The sequence below is a fragment of the Hypanus sabinus genome (assembly GCF_030144855.1).
Source record: "Hypanus sabinus isolate sHypSab1 chromosome X2 unlocalized genomic scaffold, sHypSab1.hap1 SUPER_X2_unloc_3, whole genome shotgun sequence".
NCBI classification, from domain to species: Eukaryota; Metazoa; Chordata; class Chondrichthyes; order Myliobatiformes; family Dasyatidae; genus Hypanus; species Hypanus sabinus.
Genome location: NW_026779001.1, coordinates 181,817 through 198,203, shown reverse-complemented (window position 1 = coordinate 198,203; position 16,387 = coordinate 181,817). Strand labels below are relative to the sequence as shown.

The 16,387-nt window shown below is 51.7% G+C and overlaps 1 protein-coding gene across 1 annotated transcript in view; it reads right to left on the bottom strand.

Annotated features, from left to right (window-relative positions):
• Nucleotides 1-739: 739 nt before the first annotated feature.
• sik2b (salt-inducible kinase 2b) overlaps nt 740-16,387 on the bottom strand; it is a gene marked incomplete at its 5' end in the record, with an annotated part of 192,795 nt that continues 177,147 nt past the window's right edge. The window contains 2 exons of the mRNA XM_059958100.1: nt 740-8,942; nt 9,393-9,484. Of these exons, the coding sequence (XP_059814083.1) occupies nt 8,432-8,942; nt 9,393-9,484 (603 nt within the window). The remainder of the gene's footprint in view (nt 8,943-9,392; nt 9,485-16,387) is intronic.

The window sequence follows — 16,387 nt, the reverse complement described above, 5'->3', positions numbered from 1 at the left end:
ACTGACAACAAGATTGATGGAGTCATGGACAATGCAAAGGCCGATCACAGAATACCGTGAGATAGAGATGCGGGCAGAGCAGTGGCAGATGGAGTTTAATGCGGGCAGGTGTGAGGTGTTGCACCCTCTGGGGTCAAGTCGGTCGATGAAGCACACAGCCGAGCGTTTGAGGTTCTCTGGGCCTGCGGTCAATGGGACTCAGAAGAGTAAAGGCAGGGGGGGGGGATAGGTGAGGAGGATTTCATTGAAACCTATCGAGTGGATGATAGGTGGGGGGAGGATATTTGAAGATGGAAATAGAGGGATAAGGATGATAGACGAGGGGAATATTTGAATGTGAAGGGAATAGACAAAGGGATATGGATGATAGACGAGGGGAATATTTGAAGATGGAAATGGAGGGATATTTGAACATGAAGACAACAGACATTGATGGCAGACAAGGAGCATATTCGAAGACAAGAAGATCTGTTAGATGTGTTCTGTGTTCTATGTGGCTGATACAAAGAGTGGTGCCCCGGACAGGGTACTATTTCTGCGCTGTGTGCGATGTACGTTTCCGGGCACACCATGGCCTGGAAGACCATTGCTTCCTCTGGTTGTGCATATGTTACAGGCAGTAGGACGATAAACATGACCTCGGATTTGAAATTCAGGAGCTGTAGCGCAGACCAAACTGAAAGCCAGGTCAAAAATACAAGTTCCGCTGCGTCCCGTCAGACAAAACACACACCTTGGGTTATTGCTCAAACACTACAACCTTGATTTATTCTTCAATCAAACTAGAATTTGGACCAATACATGAACTGCATTTCTTTAGATCCTTGAAGTTACCGATTTTAAATTATCCTTTGGTTAACAGTACAAAGATTGCTTGTCAAACTACCGTAAAACTCAGCAGCATCTTCTCCACACAGTTCTGGCGCAGACGTCTGCCAAATAGTTCCAACAAAAAACAGAAGAGTCACTTTCGTAATTTCTCATTGTCATACAAAAAAAACCGTTGCTTTTGAGGTACCGAGGGCTGCCAGGCTCTCTCTGACAGACCAAAAGAAGGCAGTGTCACACCAGTATAATACACAGATTTTCTCAATGTAACCATAGACGATTGGTTTCTTCAAAAGGTCCATTAGGTGTATGACATTTCATTACTGTAGAAACAACACTATTGTTTAATTACCAAATCGTAAAAAAGCAGCTTTTTTTTCCCTCACACATCAAGAGCATACACAGTAGTGCATCGGCTATTAACAGAACGCATTCTACATGTCCACACATATTGCACTTATTTCCGTCACCACCTTAACTTTATACATTGCACCAAAGTCTCTTCAAAGTATTTGTTGTATTAAAAGATTACAAAGGTAAAAACACTCCCTACGGCAAATTCAGATTACAGACCCTAGCGGGCTATGTAGCTCAATGGTTTCGTGAAAGCAGTGAAGGCCGGGAGGAGACTATTGAGCCTGGCCAAGGTTCTCTGGACATGCCTGTGGAACTGCGTTGTTCTACACCTGCTGTGCGCTCCCTGGGCAGTGAGATGGGGGAGGAAGGGGAGGCGGTTTGGGGGGGAGGGGTTCGGTCTAAGCTACTGGCTACCGGTTAGGGGAAGTGGGAGAACCGAACGGCTCTTAATGTCAGGCGGCTGAGAGGGGTTAGGGGTTAGAGGCCGTCCGGTGTACAGCACAGCAGGGCCCTCGCTATTGGGCTGAAAAAAGCCACCCCAGACTCTGTCGGACAAAAAGCCACCCCAGTCACTGTTAGACAAAAATTCACCCCAGTCACAGTCAGGCAAAATGTCACCCCACTCTCTGTCAGACACAGACACCCCAGTCTGTCAGGCAAAATGTCTCCCCACTCTCTGTTAGACAAAAATTCACCCCAGACTCTGTCGGACAAAAAGCCACCCCAGTCACTGTTAGACAAAAATTCACCCCAGTCACAGTCAGGCAAAATGTCACCCCACTCTCTGTCAGACACAGACACCCCAGTCTGTCAGGCAAAATGTCTCCCCACTCTCTGTTAGACAAAAATTCACCCCAGTCTCTGTCAGGCAAAATGTCTCCCCATTCTCTGTCAGACAAAAAATTCACCCCAGTCTCTGTCGGACAAAAAGCCACCCCAGTCACAGTCAGGCAAAAATTCACCCCAGTCACAGTCAGGCAAAATGTCTCCCCATTCTCTGTTAGACAAAAATTCACCCCAGTCACAGTCAGGCAAAAATTCACCCCAGTCACAGTCAGGCAAAATGTCTCCCCACTCTCTGTTAGACAAAAATTCACCCCAGTCTCTGTCGGACAAAAAGCCACCCCAGTCACAGTCAGGCAAAAATTCACCCCAGTCACAGTCAGGCAAAATGTCTCCCCATTCTCTGTTAGACAAAAAGCCACCCCAGTCACAGTCAGGCAAAAATTCACCCCAGTCACAGTCAGGCAAAATGTCTCCCCACTCTCTGTTAGACAAAAATTCACCCCAGTCTCTGTCGGACAAAATGTCACCCCACTCTCTGTTAGACACAGACACCCCAGTCTCTGTCAGGCAAAATGTCTCCCCACTCTCTGTTAGACAAAAATTCACCCCAGTCTGTCAGGCAAAATGTCTCCCCACTCTCTGTTAGACACAGACACCCCAGTCTCTGTCAGGCAAAATGTCTCCCCACTCTCTGTTAGACAAAAATTCACCCCAGTCTGTCAGGCAAAATGTCTCCCCACTCTCTGTTAGACACAGACGCCCCAGTCTGTCAGGCAAAATGTCTCCCCACTCTCTGTTAGACAAAAATTCATCCCAGTCACAGTCAGGCAAAATGTCTCCCCATTCTCTGTTAGACAAAAATTCACCCCAGTCTGTCAGGCAAAATGTCTCCCCACTCTCTGTTAGACACAGACACCCAAGTCTCTGTCAGGCAAAATGTCTCCCCATTCTCTGTCAGACACAGACACCCCAGTCACAGTCAGGCAAAATGTCTCCCCACTCTCTGTTAGACAAAAATTCACCCCAGTCTGTCAGGCAAAATGTCTCCCCACTCTCTGTTAGACACAGACACCCCAGTCTCTGTCAGGCAAAATGTCTTCCAACTCTCTGTTAGACACAGTCACCCCAATCACAGTCAGGCAAAATGTCTCCCCATTCTCTGTCAGGCAAAATGTCTCCCCATTCTCTGTTAGACAAAAATTCACCCCAGTCTGTCAGGCAAAATGTCTCCCCACTCTCTGTTTGACACAGACACCCCAGTGTCTGTCAGGCAAAATGTCTCCCCATTCTCTGTCAGACACAGACACCCCAGTCTCTGTCAGGCAAAATGTCTCCCCATTCTCTGTTAAACACAGACACCCCAGTCTCTGTCAGGCAAAATGTCTCCCCACTCTCTGTCAGGCAAAATGTCTTCCCACTCTCTGTTAGACACAGACACCCCAGTCTCTGTCAGGCAAAATGTCTCCCCACTCTCTGTTAGACAAAAATTCACCCCAGTCTGTCAGGCAAAATGTCTCCCCACTCTCTTTCAGACACAGACACCCCAGTCACAGTCAGGCAAAATGTCTCCCCCATTCTCTGTTAGACACAGACACCCCAGTCTCTGTCAGGCAAAATGTCTCCCCACTCTCTGTCAGACACAGACACCCCAGTCTCTGTCAGGCAAAATGTCTTCCCACTCTCTGTTAGACAAAAATTCACCCCAGTCTGTCAGGCAAAATGTCTCCCCACTCTCTGTTAGACACAGACACCCCAGTCTCTGTCAGGCAAAATGTCTCCCCACTCTCTGTTAGACACAGACACCCCAGTCTCTGTCAGGCAAAATGTCTTCCCACTCTCTGTTAGACAAAAATTCACCCCAGTCTGTCAGGCAAAATGTCTCCCCACTCTCTGTTAGACAAAAATTCACCCCAGTCTCTGTCAGGCAAAATGTCACCCCACTCTCTGTTAGACACAGACACCCCAGTCTCTGTCAGGCAAAATGTCTCCCCACTCTCTGTTAGACACAGTCACCCCAGTCACAGTCAGGCAAAATGTCTCCCCACTCTCTGTCAGACACAGACACCCCAGTCTGTCAGGCAAAATGCCTTCCCACTCTCTGTTAGACAAAAATTCACCCCAGTCTGTCAGGCAAAATGTCTCCCCACTCTCTGTTAGACACAGACACCCCAGTCTCTGTCAGGCAAAATGTCTTCCCACTCTCTGTTAGACAAAAATTCACCCCAGTCTGTCAGGCAAAATGTCTCCCCACTCTCTGTCAGACACAGACACCCCAGTCTCTGTCAGGCAAAATGTCTTCCCACTCTCTGTTAGACAAAAATTCACCCCAGTCTGTCAGGCAAAATGTCTCCCCACTCTCTGTTAGACACAGACACCCCAGTCTCTGTCAGGCAAAATGTCTCCCCATTCTCTGTTAGACACAGACACCCCAGTCTCTGTCAGGCAAAATGTCACCCCACTCTCTGTTAGACACAGACACCCCAGTCTCTGTCAGGCAAAATGTCTCCCCACTCTCTGTCAGACACAGACACCCCAGTCTCTGTCAGGCAAAATGTCTCCCCACTCTCTGTTAGACAAAAATTCACCCCAGTCTGTCAGGCAAAATGTCTCCCCACTCTCTGTCAGACACAGACACCCCAGTCTCTGTCAGGCAAAATGTCTCCCCACTCTCTGTTAGACACAGGCACCCCAGTCTCTGTCAGGCAAAATGTCTCCCCACTCTCTGTTAGACAAAAATTCACCCCAGTCACAGTCAGGCAAAATGTCTCCCCAGTCTCTGTCAGGCAAAATGTCTCCCCACTCTCTGTCAGACACAGACACCCCAGTCACAGTCAGGCAAAATGTCTCCCCACTCTCTGTTAGACACAGACACCCCAGTCTCTGTCAGGCAAAATGTCTCCCCACTCTCTGTTAGACACAGACACCCCAGTCTCTGTCAGGCAAAATGTCACCCCACTCTCTGTTAGACAAAAATTCACCCCAGTCACTGTCAGACACAAGTCGCTGCCTCATCATCGTGTTCAATACGCCCCATCCTACCCGATCCTACCACAGCGTCTCGTGCATTGCGTCCCTCCGCATGCCTGGGTCATCAAGCCTGGGACAAGCTTGGTCATTCTCGGAGGGTCTGCATTGTCACAGCGATGGCCCGCTGAGGCGTCAGGAGATTCCTTTCCTGACCGAAAAACCAGAAATCAAGTTCAGCGGCAGTGACACACCTTGAGAAAACATTGCGGCGTTTGGGGGGGAGGGGCATTGGTGACGTATTTTTATTTAAGATGCTGTGGCAGAGGGCTTGGGGCAGGGATCAGCATCACCGAGGGTTGTCCCCCTTGGGCCGTGTCTGGGTAGCACATTCCAAGGAAGATCTAGAAAGCCGTGCTTCGAAACCATCCCCACTCTTGAGTCGCAGCCGGGCTTGAGATGTCCGGGCGTGGCGGTGGAGGGCGGGAGAGGCAGGACGTGGTATTATTAGCAAATGGGACGCACCGACGGCCCGGGAAAGCCGAACGGGCAGCAAGCAGGAGTGGGAGCAGGAACGCTGAGGGGGAGAAAGCGAGTCGCTGACTGGGCTTCTGGGTGCTGTCGACTGGCCGGGCCTCGGGAACACCACAGAGACCCATGCGGCGCTCGCCCGCCTGTCTGCTCAGGGAAGCGGGCTCAGAGATCTCCCGCAGGAGGCTGAGGTGCGATGAGTTAAGACTGCAAATTCCACAGTGTTGACATTTCATGGTGGAATAGGAAGTCAACGCCAACTGAATCTACAAAATTGGCAGCTTCAAAGGTCTGTGTACCTACCAAATCCTACAGACTTCAGCTAGTTCTGGGCCAGGTGGTTTTGCAAATTAATTTAATCATGTATGGAGCGCCAGTACTGTTTACTTATTAACTTGTAAATGCACCTAATTATTTGTTAATTTATTTGCGGTAAGATGTGTGTGTGAGTGTGTTTGTGTGTGAGTGTGTGTGTGAGTGTGTGTGTGTGTGAGTGTGTGTGTGTGTGTGTGTCTGTGTGTGTGTGTGTGTGTGTCTCTGTGTGTGTGTGTGTGAGTGTGTGTGTGTGTGTGTGTGTGTGTGTGAGAGTGTGTGTGTGTGTGTGTGTGTGAGTGTGTGTGTGTGAGTGTGTGTGTGAGTGTGTGTGTGTGTGAGTGTGTGTGTGAGTGTGTGTGTGTGTGAGTGTGTGTGTGTGTGTGTCTGTGTGTGTGTGTGTGTGTGTCTCTGTGTGTGTGTGTGTGTGTGTGAGTGTGTGAGTGTGTGTGTGAGTGTGTGTGTGTGTCTCTGTGTGTGTGTGTGTGTGAGTGTGCGTGTGTGTGTGTGTGTGTGTGAGTGTGTGTGTGAGTGTGTGTGTCTCTGTGTGTGTGTGTGTGTGAGTGTGTGTGTGTGTGTGTGTGAGTGTGTGTGTGTGTGTGAGTGTGTGTGTGTGTGTGTCTCTGTGTGTGTGTGTGTGTGTGTGTGTGTGAGTGTGTGTGTGTGTGTGTGTGTGTGTGTGAGTGTGTGTGTGTGTGTGAGTGTGTGTGTGAGTGTGTGAGTGTGAGTGTGTGTGTGTAAGTTACATATGAACAGTGCCGTGCACCTACCTACAGGAACGAGGTAAACAAGGTTGAAAACTTACGAGGATGTGGCCGGGTCTGAAGGACCGGAGTTATAAGGTCGGGACTTCGTTCTTCGGAGCGTGGGAGATTGAGAGGGGATTTGATAGAGGTATATAAAATTATGAGGGGTATCGATAGGGTAAACGCAAGCAGGCTTTTCCCACTGAGGCTGGGTGGGGCAACAGCTAGAGGTCATGGGTTAAGGGTGAAGGGTGAAAAGCCGAAGGGGAACTTCAGTCGGAGGGCGGTGGGTGCGTGGAACGAGCTGCCAGCTCAGTTTCGACGTTTAAGAGAAGTTTGGACAAGGTACACGGGTGGGAGGGGTGTGGTCCCGGTGCGGGTCGATGGGAGCGGGCAGCTTAAACGGTTCCAGCACGGGGTAGGTAGGTGGGCCGAAGGGCCTGTTTTCTGCACTGTACTTTTCTATGACCCCACGACACCTCGGTCCAGGGGAACATTGTTCCGCCCGGCGGCGGAGGATGAACTTGAAATACCCTGACCTTGCGTACAATGGAGCAGGAGGGAAAACGAGGAGACGTTATTCCGACAGAACAGGAAAAAAAAACAGCCATCTCAGTATACAATCATCTCTTGAAAACACTTAATAAATATTGCTTTTTACTCTTTACATACAGGTCAGTCTGAACGCAGAGCGAGACGGAGCCCTGTGCTCCACACGGTGGAACCCCAGGGCTCGGCTCTGAAGTGACTTTGGTTAACTGGGGGCATCGTCTTGCCGAAACTTCTTTCCAGAAATGTGTTGCTGTTTACGTTTAAGTTAAAGGAAGCCGGGGGGGGGGGGGGTGGGGGGAGAGGGTAGGGGTGAAAAGGGAAAAAGGCACAGCACATCACACCTCACGCGACAGTTTCTGTCTGTAAAGCTTATTTCTCATAGAACTTCTAAAAAACCCTAGGCAAAGTGTACAATGTCTTTAATTAGCAACCAGCAACTCATGTTTGAAATCCAAAATTACAATGAATTATTCCTCGAAAGCAAACACTGAACGAGTACTAACACGTCAAATTACCTCCTTCTGAATCCAGAGGCGTGTAGACTTAAAATACCCTCCCCCCCCCCCCCCCCCCCGGAAGGAGGAGCTTTTCAAAAGATTTGTTAGAACTTTCTACGCTAAGGTGTTTAACCCTAATCTAGCAACATCCTCTGGCGTGTGAAATGTATGAGTCAAGCAGTTTTATTTCTCTCTCTCTCTCTCTCCTTGGCGATCTGGGACGGGTTACCTTGGATTACGATAAGCGAGTCCCGCTACTCGGTTTCTAGGGGGGGGGGGGTGGTGGTGGGAGGGGGGGGGTCACAGCTTAAAGCAGTTAAGCACACACACACACCAGCCACCCCAGACACATTGCATTGTTCGACGGTCAACGGGAGGTACGCGGTTGTCGGCTGGAGGATTCTCAGTTGGGATGGTTAGATCATAAATTTTCCGTGAATTTCCCAGCTACTGAGCTCAAAGTTTTCTCGCTTAACGTATTGCTTCTTTTTTTTTTTCTCCCCCCCCCCCCCCCGGCGGAACCGATACGACCCGTCGTGCGCCGCGTCCTAAGCCGAGTTGCGTGCTCGTCGTTCCGCTGTGTTTGTCCACAACCCCCCCCACTTTGGGAGCGCGTTCCACGGTAAGGTCCGCCTCTCCTGCCTCTCTCTCCCTTCTCGAGGCCCGAAGGAACCCCCACGACGATCGCTCCTACGAGTCAGCCAGTTCCTGCACGGCAGACCTCCACTGCGCCCCCCCCTCCCCCAGCCACGCTTGAAGAAGGAAAAAAAAAACGTCGTCAGGTTTAGTGATATCTCGAAATGTACAAACGAAACGGACTCCATTTCTCTTCCGGTCACCCCTTCCTTCTCAGCGAGGTCAGTTCACCAGGACGTAGCCCCCGTGTTGGGGGTCGACAGTCTCCATCATCTCGCAGTCAAAGAGCCCTGGCATTTCGGGGATCGCTACGTCCTTGTAGGTCTCCAGCGAGTCAGGGGCAGCTTCGCCCGCCTGGTTCTCGGGCAGGGGCATGGCCGCCGGCTGGGTTTGGTTGAGAGCGTAGGGGCACTGTTCCGGGTAGCCCGGCTCGGGTGCCGTGGCCCCGACCGCGTGGCAGGGCGGGTAGGGAAACCGCAGCTGCCCCTCCAGGTGGGCCGGGGCCTGCGGGGGGAGCTGCAGCTCATAGTGTTGGCGGAGGAAGGGGTTGCAGCGCATCTGCCCCGCGGGCGCCAGGGCCGGGCTGACGGGCTGCGGCAGGCCGAACGGCGGCTGGACGTCGGGGTGATGGCCGGGCATCTGCTGGGGGTAGGTGCCCTCAGCGATCTGCATCTGGTTGAAGTAGGCCTGCAGCTGGGACTGCTTCTGGAGGAACAGGCGCTTCTGCTGCAGCCTGAAGCGGGGGTGAGGGGCAAAGTGGAGAGAAGACAGGATAAGGTTCAGCCACACAGACTCGCCCCAGCCCCACCGGGCACTCCACGCGCCCCTTCCCCCCGCGGGCCAGAGACCCACCCATTTAACCACCCCCCCCGCCCCCGGCCTAATCACAACGGACCAACTATCCCACCAGCCACTACGCCTTCGGACCGCAGGAGGAAACCCCTCGCGGAGTCGAACACCCTCCCTCCCCGCTCCCGCTCCAGCCCGCTGGCCGTGACGCTACCGGGCCTCGACTACCCGATGCGTTGGCGGCCGGATTTAAGTTGGACGGGCCCTCCCAGCCGCGGGAGAGTCCACAAGGACGGATTATCCCGCCGACCGTGAGTGGGGGGGACCGGCGTTCCACAGGGAGGGGCATGCCAACACCCTCAGACGCCAGGACTGGGTAGGGGCCACACCTCACCTGTGTTCCTGCAGCTGTTGCTCCAGGCTCCTGGGGATCTCCTTGCAATACATAGGGCAGCTGTTCTGTGCTTTGTTCAGTAAGTTGGGGTTCTGTGGAGCAGAGGAAGGGGTCAGTTCATTTTCAACGGAAGCCGGCACGTCGTCAGCTTTAATGGTGATGCAGTTTCCCACGAGCAGGCAACAAAACAGAGGCGGAGATCAGGTGACTTACTAGACCGTAAGACCACTCGGCCCATCGAGTCTGCTTGGCCATTTCATCACGCCTGATCCATTCTTCCCCTCAGTCCCAAATCTCCTGCCATCTGCCCGGAACCCTGACCAGTCATAAATCTAATAAACCTCTGCCTTAAATACGCCCAGTGACCCGGTCTCCACGGCCTCCCGAGGCAACGAGTTCCACAGACTCACCACCCTCTGGCTGAAGAAATTCCTCCTCATCTCCGTTCGTAAAGGGTGCCCCTCTATCCTGAGGCTTGTGTCCCCTGGTCCCAGACTCCCCCACTATAGGAATCATCCACTCCACATCCAATCTAAATGGGTCCTCTGGTCCGAGACTCCCCCACTATAGGAATCATCCACTCCACATCCACTCTAAATGGGTCCTCTGGTCCGAGACTCCCCCACTATAAGAAACATCCTCTCCACATCCACTCTATCTGTGTCCTCTGGTCCTAGACTACCCCACTATAGGAAACATCCTCTCCACATCCACTCTATCTGTGTCCTCTGGTCCTAGACTTCCCCCACTACAGGAAACATCCTCTCCACATCCACTCTATCTGTGTCCTCTGGTCCTAGACTCCCCACTATAGGAAACATCCTCTCCACATCCACTCTATCTGTGTCCTCTGGTCCTAGACTCACCCACAATAGGAAACATCCTCTCCACACCCACTCTATTTGTGTCCTCTGGTCCTAGACTCCCCCACGATAGGAAACATCCTCTCCGCATCCACTCTATCTGTGTCCTCTGGTCCCAGACTCACCCACTATAGGAAACATCCACTCTAAATGGATCCTCTGGTCCAAGACACCCCCCCTATAGGAAACATCCTCTCCACACCCACTCTATCTGTGTCCTCTGGTCCTAGACTCCCCCACTATAGGAAACATCCTCTCCACATCCACTCTATCAGTGTCCTCTGGTCCGAGACTCCCCCACTATAGGAAACATCCTCTCTATCTGTGTCCTCTGGTCCTAGACTTCCCCACTACAGGAAAAATCCTCTCCACATCCACTCTATCTGTGTCCTCTGGTCCTAGACTTCCCCCACTACAGGAAACATCCTCTCCGCATCCACTCTATCTGTGTCCTCTGGCCCCGGACTCCCCCACTATAGGAAACATCCTCTCTGCATCCACTCTATCTGTGTCCTCTGGTCTGAGACTCCCCCACTATAGGAAACATCCTCTCCACATCCACTCTATCTGTGTCCTCTGGTCCTAGACTCCCCACTATAGGAAACATCCTCTCCACATCCACTCTATCTGTGTCCTCTGGTCCTAGACTCACCCACAATAGGAAACATCCTCTCCACACCCACTCTATTTGTGTCCTCTGGTCCTAGACTCCCCCACGATAGGAAACATCCTCTCCGCATCCACTCTATCTGTGTCCTCTGGTCCCAGACTCACCCACTATAGGAAACATCCACTCCACATCCACTCTAAATGGATCCTCTGGTCCAAGACACCCCCCCTATAGGAAACATCCTCTCCACACCCACTCTATCTGTGTCCTCTGGTCCTAGACTCCCCCACTATAGGAAACATCCTCTCTATCTGTGTCCTCTGGTCCTAGACTTCCCCACTACAGGAAAAATCCTCTCCACATCCACTCTATCTGAGTCCTCTGGTCCTAGACTCCCCACTATAGGAAACATCCTCTCCACATCCACTCTATCTGTGTCCTCTGGTCCTAGACTCACCCACTATAGGAAACATCCTCTCCGCATCCACTCTATCTGTGTCCTCTGGTCCCGGACTCCCCCACTATAGGAAACATCCTCTCCGCATCCACTCTATCTGTGTCCTCTGGTCCTAGACTTCCCCCACTATAGGAAAGATCCTCTCCACATCCACTCTATCAGTGCCCTCGACTCCTAGACTCCCCCACTATAGGAAATATCCTCTCCACATCCACTCTATCTGTGCCCTCTGGTCCTAGACTCCCCCACTATAGGAAACATCCTCTCCACACCCACTCTATCTGTGTCCTCTGGTCCTAGACTCCCCCACTATAGGAAACATCCTCTCCACACCCACTCTATCTGTGTCCTCTGGTCCTAGACTCCCCCCCTATAGGAAACATCCTCTCCACATCCACACTATCAGTGCCCTCTGTTCCTAGACTCCCCCACTATAGGAAACATCCTCTCCACATCCACTCTATCTGTGTCCTCTGGTCCTAGACTCTCCCACTATAGGAAACATCCTCTCCACACCCACTCTATCTGTGTCCTCTGGTCCTAGACTGCCCCACGATAGGAAACATCCTCTCCGCATCCACTCTATTTGTGTCCTCTGGTCCTAGACTCCCTCACTATAGGAAACATCCTCTCCACACCCACTCTATCTGTGTCCTCTGGTCCCAGACTCCCCCACTATAGGAAACATCCACTCCACATCCACTCTAAATGGATCCTCTGGTCCGAGACACCCCCCCTATAGGAAACATCCTCTCCACATCCACTCTATCTGTGTCCTCTGGTCCTAGACTCCCCCACTACAGGAAACATCCTCTCCACATCCACTCTATCTGTGTCCTCTGGTCCTAGACTCCCCACTATAGGAAACATCCTCTCCACATCCACTCTATCTGTGTCCTCTGGTCCTTGACTCACCCACTATAGGAAACATCCTCTCCACATCCACTCTATCTGTGTCCTCTGGTTCCGGACTCCCCCACTATACGAAACATCCTCTCCACATCCACTCTATCTGTGTCCTCTGGCCCCGGACTCCCCCACTATAGGAAACATCCTCTCCGCATCCACTCTATCTGTGTCCTCTGGTCCCGGACTTCCCCCACTATAGGAAACATCCTCTCCGCATCCACTCTATCTGTGTTCTCTGGTCCTAGACTCCCCCATGATAGGAAACATCCTCTCCACATCCACTCTATCTGTGTCCTCTGGTCCTAGACTTCCCCCACTATAGGAAAGATCCTCTCCACATCCACACTATCAGTGCCCTCTGCTCCTAGACTCCCCCACTATAGGAAACATCCTCTCCACATCCACTCTATCTGTGTCCTCTGGTCCTAGACTCTCCCACTATAGGAAACATCCTCTCCACACCCACTCTATCTGTGTCCTCTGGTCCTAGACTCCCCCACGATAGGAAACATCCTCTCCGCATCCACTCTATTTGTGTCCTCTGGTCCTAGACTCCCCCACTATAGGAAACATCCTCTCCACATCCACTCTATCAGTGTCCTCTGGTCCGAGACTCCCCCACTATAGGAAACATCCTCTCTATCTGTGTCCTCTGGTCCTAGACTTCCCCACTACAGGAAAAATCCTCTCCACATCCACTCTATCTGTGTCCTCTGGTCCTAGACTTCCCCCACTACAGGAAACATCCTCTCCGCATCCACTCTATCTGTGTCCTCTGGCCCCGGACTCCACTATAGGAAACATCCTCTCTGCATCCACTCTATCTGTGTCCTCTGGTCTGAGACTCCCCCACTATAGGAAACATCCTCTCCACATCCACTCTATCTGTGTCCTCTGGTCCTAGACTCACCCACAATAGGAAACATCCTCTCCACACCCACTCTATTTGTGTCCTCTGGTCCTAGACTCCCCCACGATAGGAAACATCCTCTCCGCATCCACTCTATCTGTGTCCTCTGGTCCCAGACTCACCCACTATAGGAAACATCCACTCCACATCCACTCTAAATGGATCCTCTGGTCCAAGACACCCCCCCTATAGGAAACATCCTCTCCACACCCACTCTATCTGTGTCCTCTGGTCCTAGACTCCCCCACTATAGGAAACATCCTCTCTATCTGTGTCCTCTGGTCCTAGACTTCCCCACTACAGGAAAAATCCTCTCCACATCCACTCTATCTGAGTCCTCTGGTCCTAGACTCCCCACTATAGGAAACATCCTCTCCACATCCACTCTATCTGTGTCCTCTGGTCCTAGACTCACCCACTATAGGAAACATCCTCTCCGCATCCACTCCATCTGTGTCCTCTGGTCCCGGACTCCCCCACTATAGGAAACATCCTCTCTGCATCCACTCTATCTGTGTCCTCTGGTCCTAGACTTCCCCCACTATAGGAAAGATCCTCTCCACATCCACTCTATCAGTGCCCTCTGCTCCTAGACTCCCCCACTATAGGAAACATCCTCTCCACATCCACTCTATCTGTGCCCTCTGGTCCTAGACTCCCCCACTATAGGAAACATCCTCTCCACACCCACTCTATCTGTGTCCTCTGGTCCTAGACTCCCCCACTATAGGAAACATCCTCTCCACACCCACTCTATCTGTGTCCTCTGGTCCTAGACTCCCCCCCTATAGGAAACATCCTCTCCACATCCACACTATCAGTGCCCTCTGCTCCTAGACTCCCCCACTATAGGAAACATCCTCTCCACATCCACTCTATCTGTGTCCTCTGGTCCTAGACTCTCCCACTATAGGAAACATCCTCTCCACACCCACTCTATCTGTGTCCTCTGGTCCTAGACTCCCCCACGATAGGAAACATCCTCTCCGCATCCACTCTATTTGTGTCCTCTGGTCCTAGACTCCCCCACTATAGGAAACATCCTCTCCACACCCACTCTATCTGTGTCCTCTGGTCCCAGACTCCCCCACTATAGGAAACATCCACTCCACATCCACTCTAAATGGATCCTCTGGTCCGAGACACCCCCCCTATAGGAAACATCCTCTCCACATCCACTCTATCTGTGTCCTCTGGTCCTAGACTCCCCCACTACAGGAAACATCCTCTCCACATCCACTCTATCTGTGTCCTCTGTCCTAGACTCCCCACTATAGGAAACATCCTCTCCACATCCACTCTATCTGTGTCCTCTGGTCCTTGACTCACCCACTATAGGAAACATCCTCTCCACATCCACTCTATCTGTGTCCTCTGGTCCTAGACTCACCCACTATAGGAAACATCCTCTCCGCATCCACTCTATCTGTGTCCTCTGGTTCCGGACTCCCCCACTATAGGAAACATCCTCTCCGCATCCACTCTATCTGTGTCCTCTGGCCCCGGACTCCCCCACTATAGGAAACATCCTCTCCGCATCCACTCTATCTGTGTCCTCTGGTCCCGGACTTCCCCACTATAGGAAACATCCTCTCCGCATCCACTCTATCTGTGTTCTCTGGTCCTAGACTCCCCCATGATAGGAACATCCTCTCCACATCACTCTATCTGTGTCCTCTGGTCCTAGACTTCCCCCACTATAGGAAACATCCTCTCCACATCCACTCTATCAGTGCCCTCTGCTCCTAGACTCCCCCACTATAGGAAACATCCTCTCCACATCCACTCTATCTGTGTCCTCTGGTCCTAGACTCTCCCACTATAGGAAACATCCTCTCCACACCCACTCTATCTGTGTCCTCTGGTCCTAGACTCCCCCACTATAGGAAACATCCTCTCCACACCCACTCTATCTGTGTCCTCTGGTCCTAGACTCCCTCACTATAGGAAACATCCTCTCCACACCCACTCTATTTGTGTCCTCTTGTCCTAGACTCCCCACGATAGGAAACATCCTCTCCGCATCCACTCTATTTGTGTCCTCTGGTCCTAGACTCCCCCACTATAGGAAACATCCTCTCCACACCCACTCTATTTGTGTCCTCTGGTCCTAGACTCCCCCACGATAGGAAACATCCTCTCCACACCCACTCTATCTGTGTCCTCTGGTCCCAGACTCCCCCACTATAGGAAACATCCACTCCACATCCACTCTAAATGGATCCTCTGGTCCGAGACACCCCCCCTATAGGAAACATCCTCTCCACAACCACTCTGTCTGTGTCCTCTGGTCCTAGACTCCCCCACTATAGGAAACATCCTCTCCACATCCACTCTATCTGTGTCCTCTGGTCAGAGACTCCCCACTACTAGGAACATCCTCCCATCCTCTCTGTCTGTGTCCTCTGGTCCTAGACTTCCCCACTACAGGAAACATCCTCTCCACATCCACTCTATCTGTGTCCTCTGGTCATAGACTCCCCACTATCAGGAAACATCCTCTCCACATCCACTCTGTCTGTGTCCTCTGGTCCTAGACTCGCCCACTATAGGAAACATCCTCCTAGCATCCACTCTATCTGTGTCCTCTAGGTCCTAGACTCGCCCTACTATAGGAAACATCCTCTCCACATCCACTCTATCTGTGTCCTCTGGTCATAGACTCCCCACTATAGGAAACATCTCTCCACATCCACTCTATCTGTGTCCTCTGGTCCTAGACTCCCCCACTACAGGAAACATCCTCTCCACATCCACTCTATCTGTGTCCTCTGGTCCTAGACTCCCCCCACTACAGGAAACATCCTCTCCACATCCACTCTATGTGTGTCCTCTGGTCCTAGACTCCCCCACGATAGGAAACAGCCTCTCCACATCCACTTTATTTAGTCCTTTCAATATTCGGTAGGTTTCAATAAGATCCCTCCTCATTCTGCTCAACTCCACCGTCTACAGGCCCAGAGGCATCAAATGCAGCTCAGTTGATAACCGTGTCATTCCTGGATCAGTTTTGTGAACCCCCTCTGGATCCTCTCGAAGCCAGCACAGCTTTTCTCTGGTAAAGGGCCCCCAATTCTAACAGTACATGGTGCAGTCCGATCATCATTATCCAGGCCGTGCTCTCTTCTTGTTGCTGCCATCAGACGGGGGTGGGTACAGGAGCCTGAGGTACCACATCACAAGTTCATAAATGTTATTGCCCCTCAACAACAAGCTTACAGTGCCTATAAAACCCCCCCCCACCAG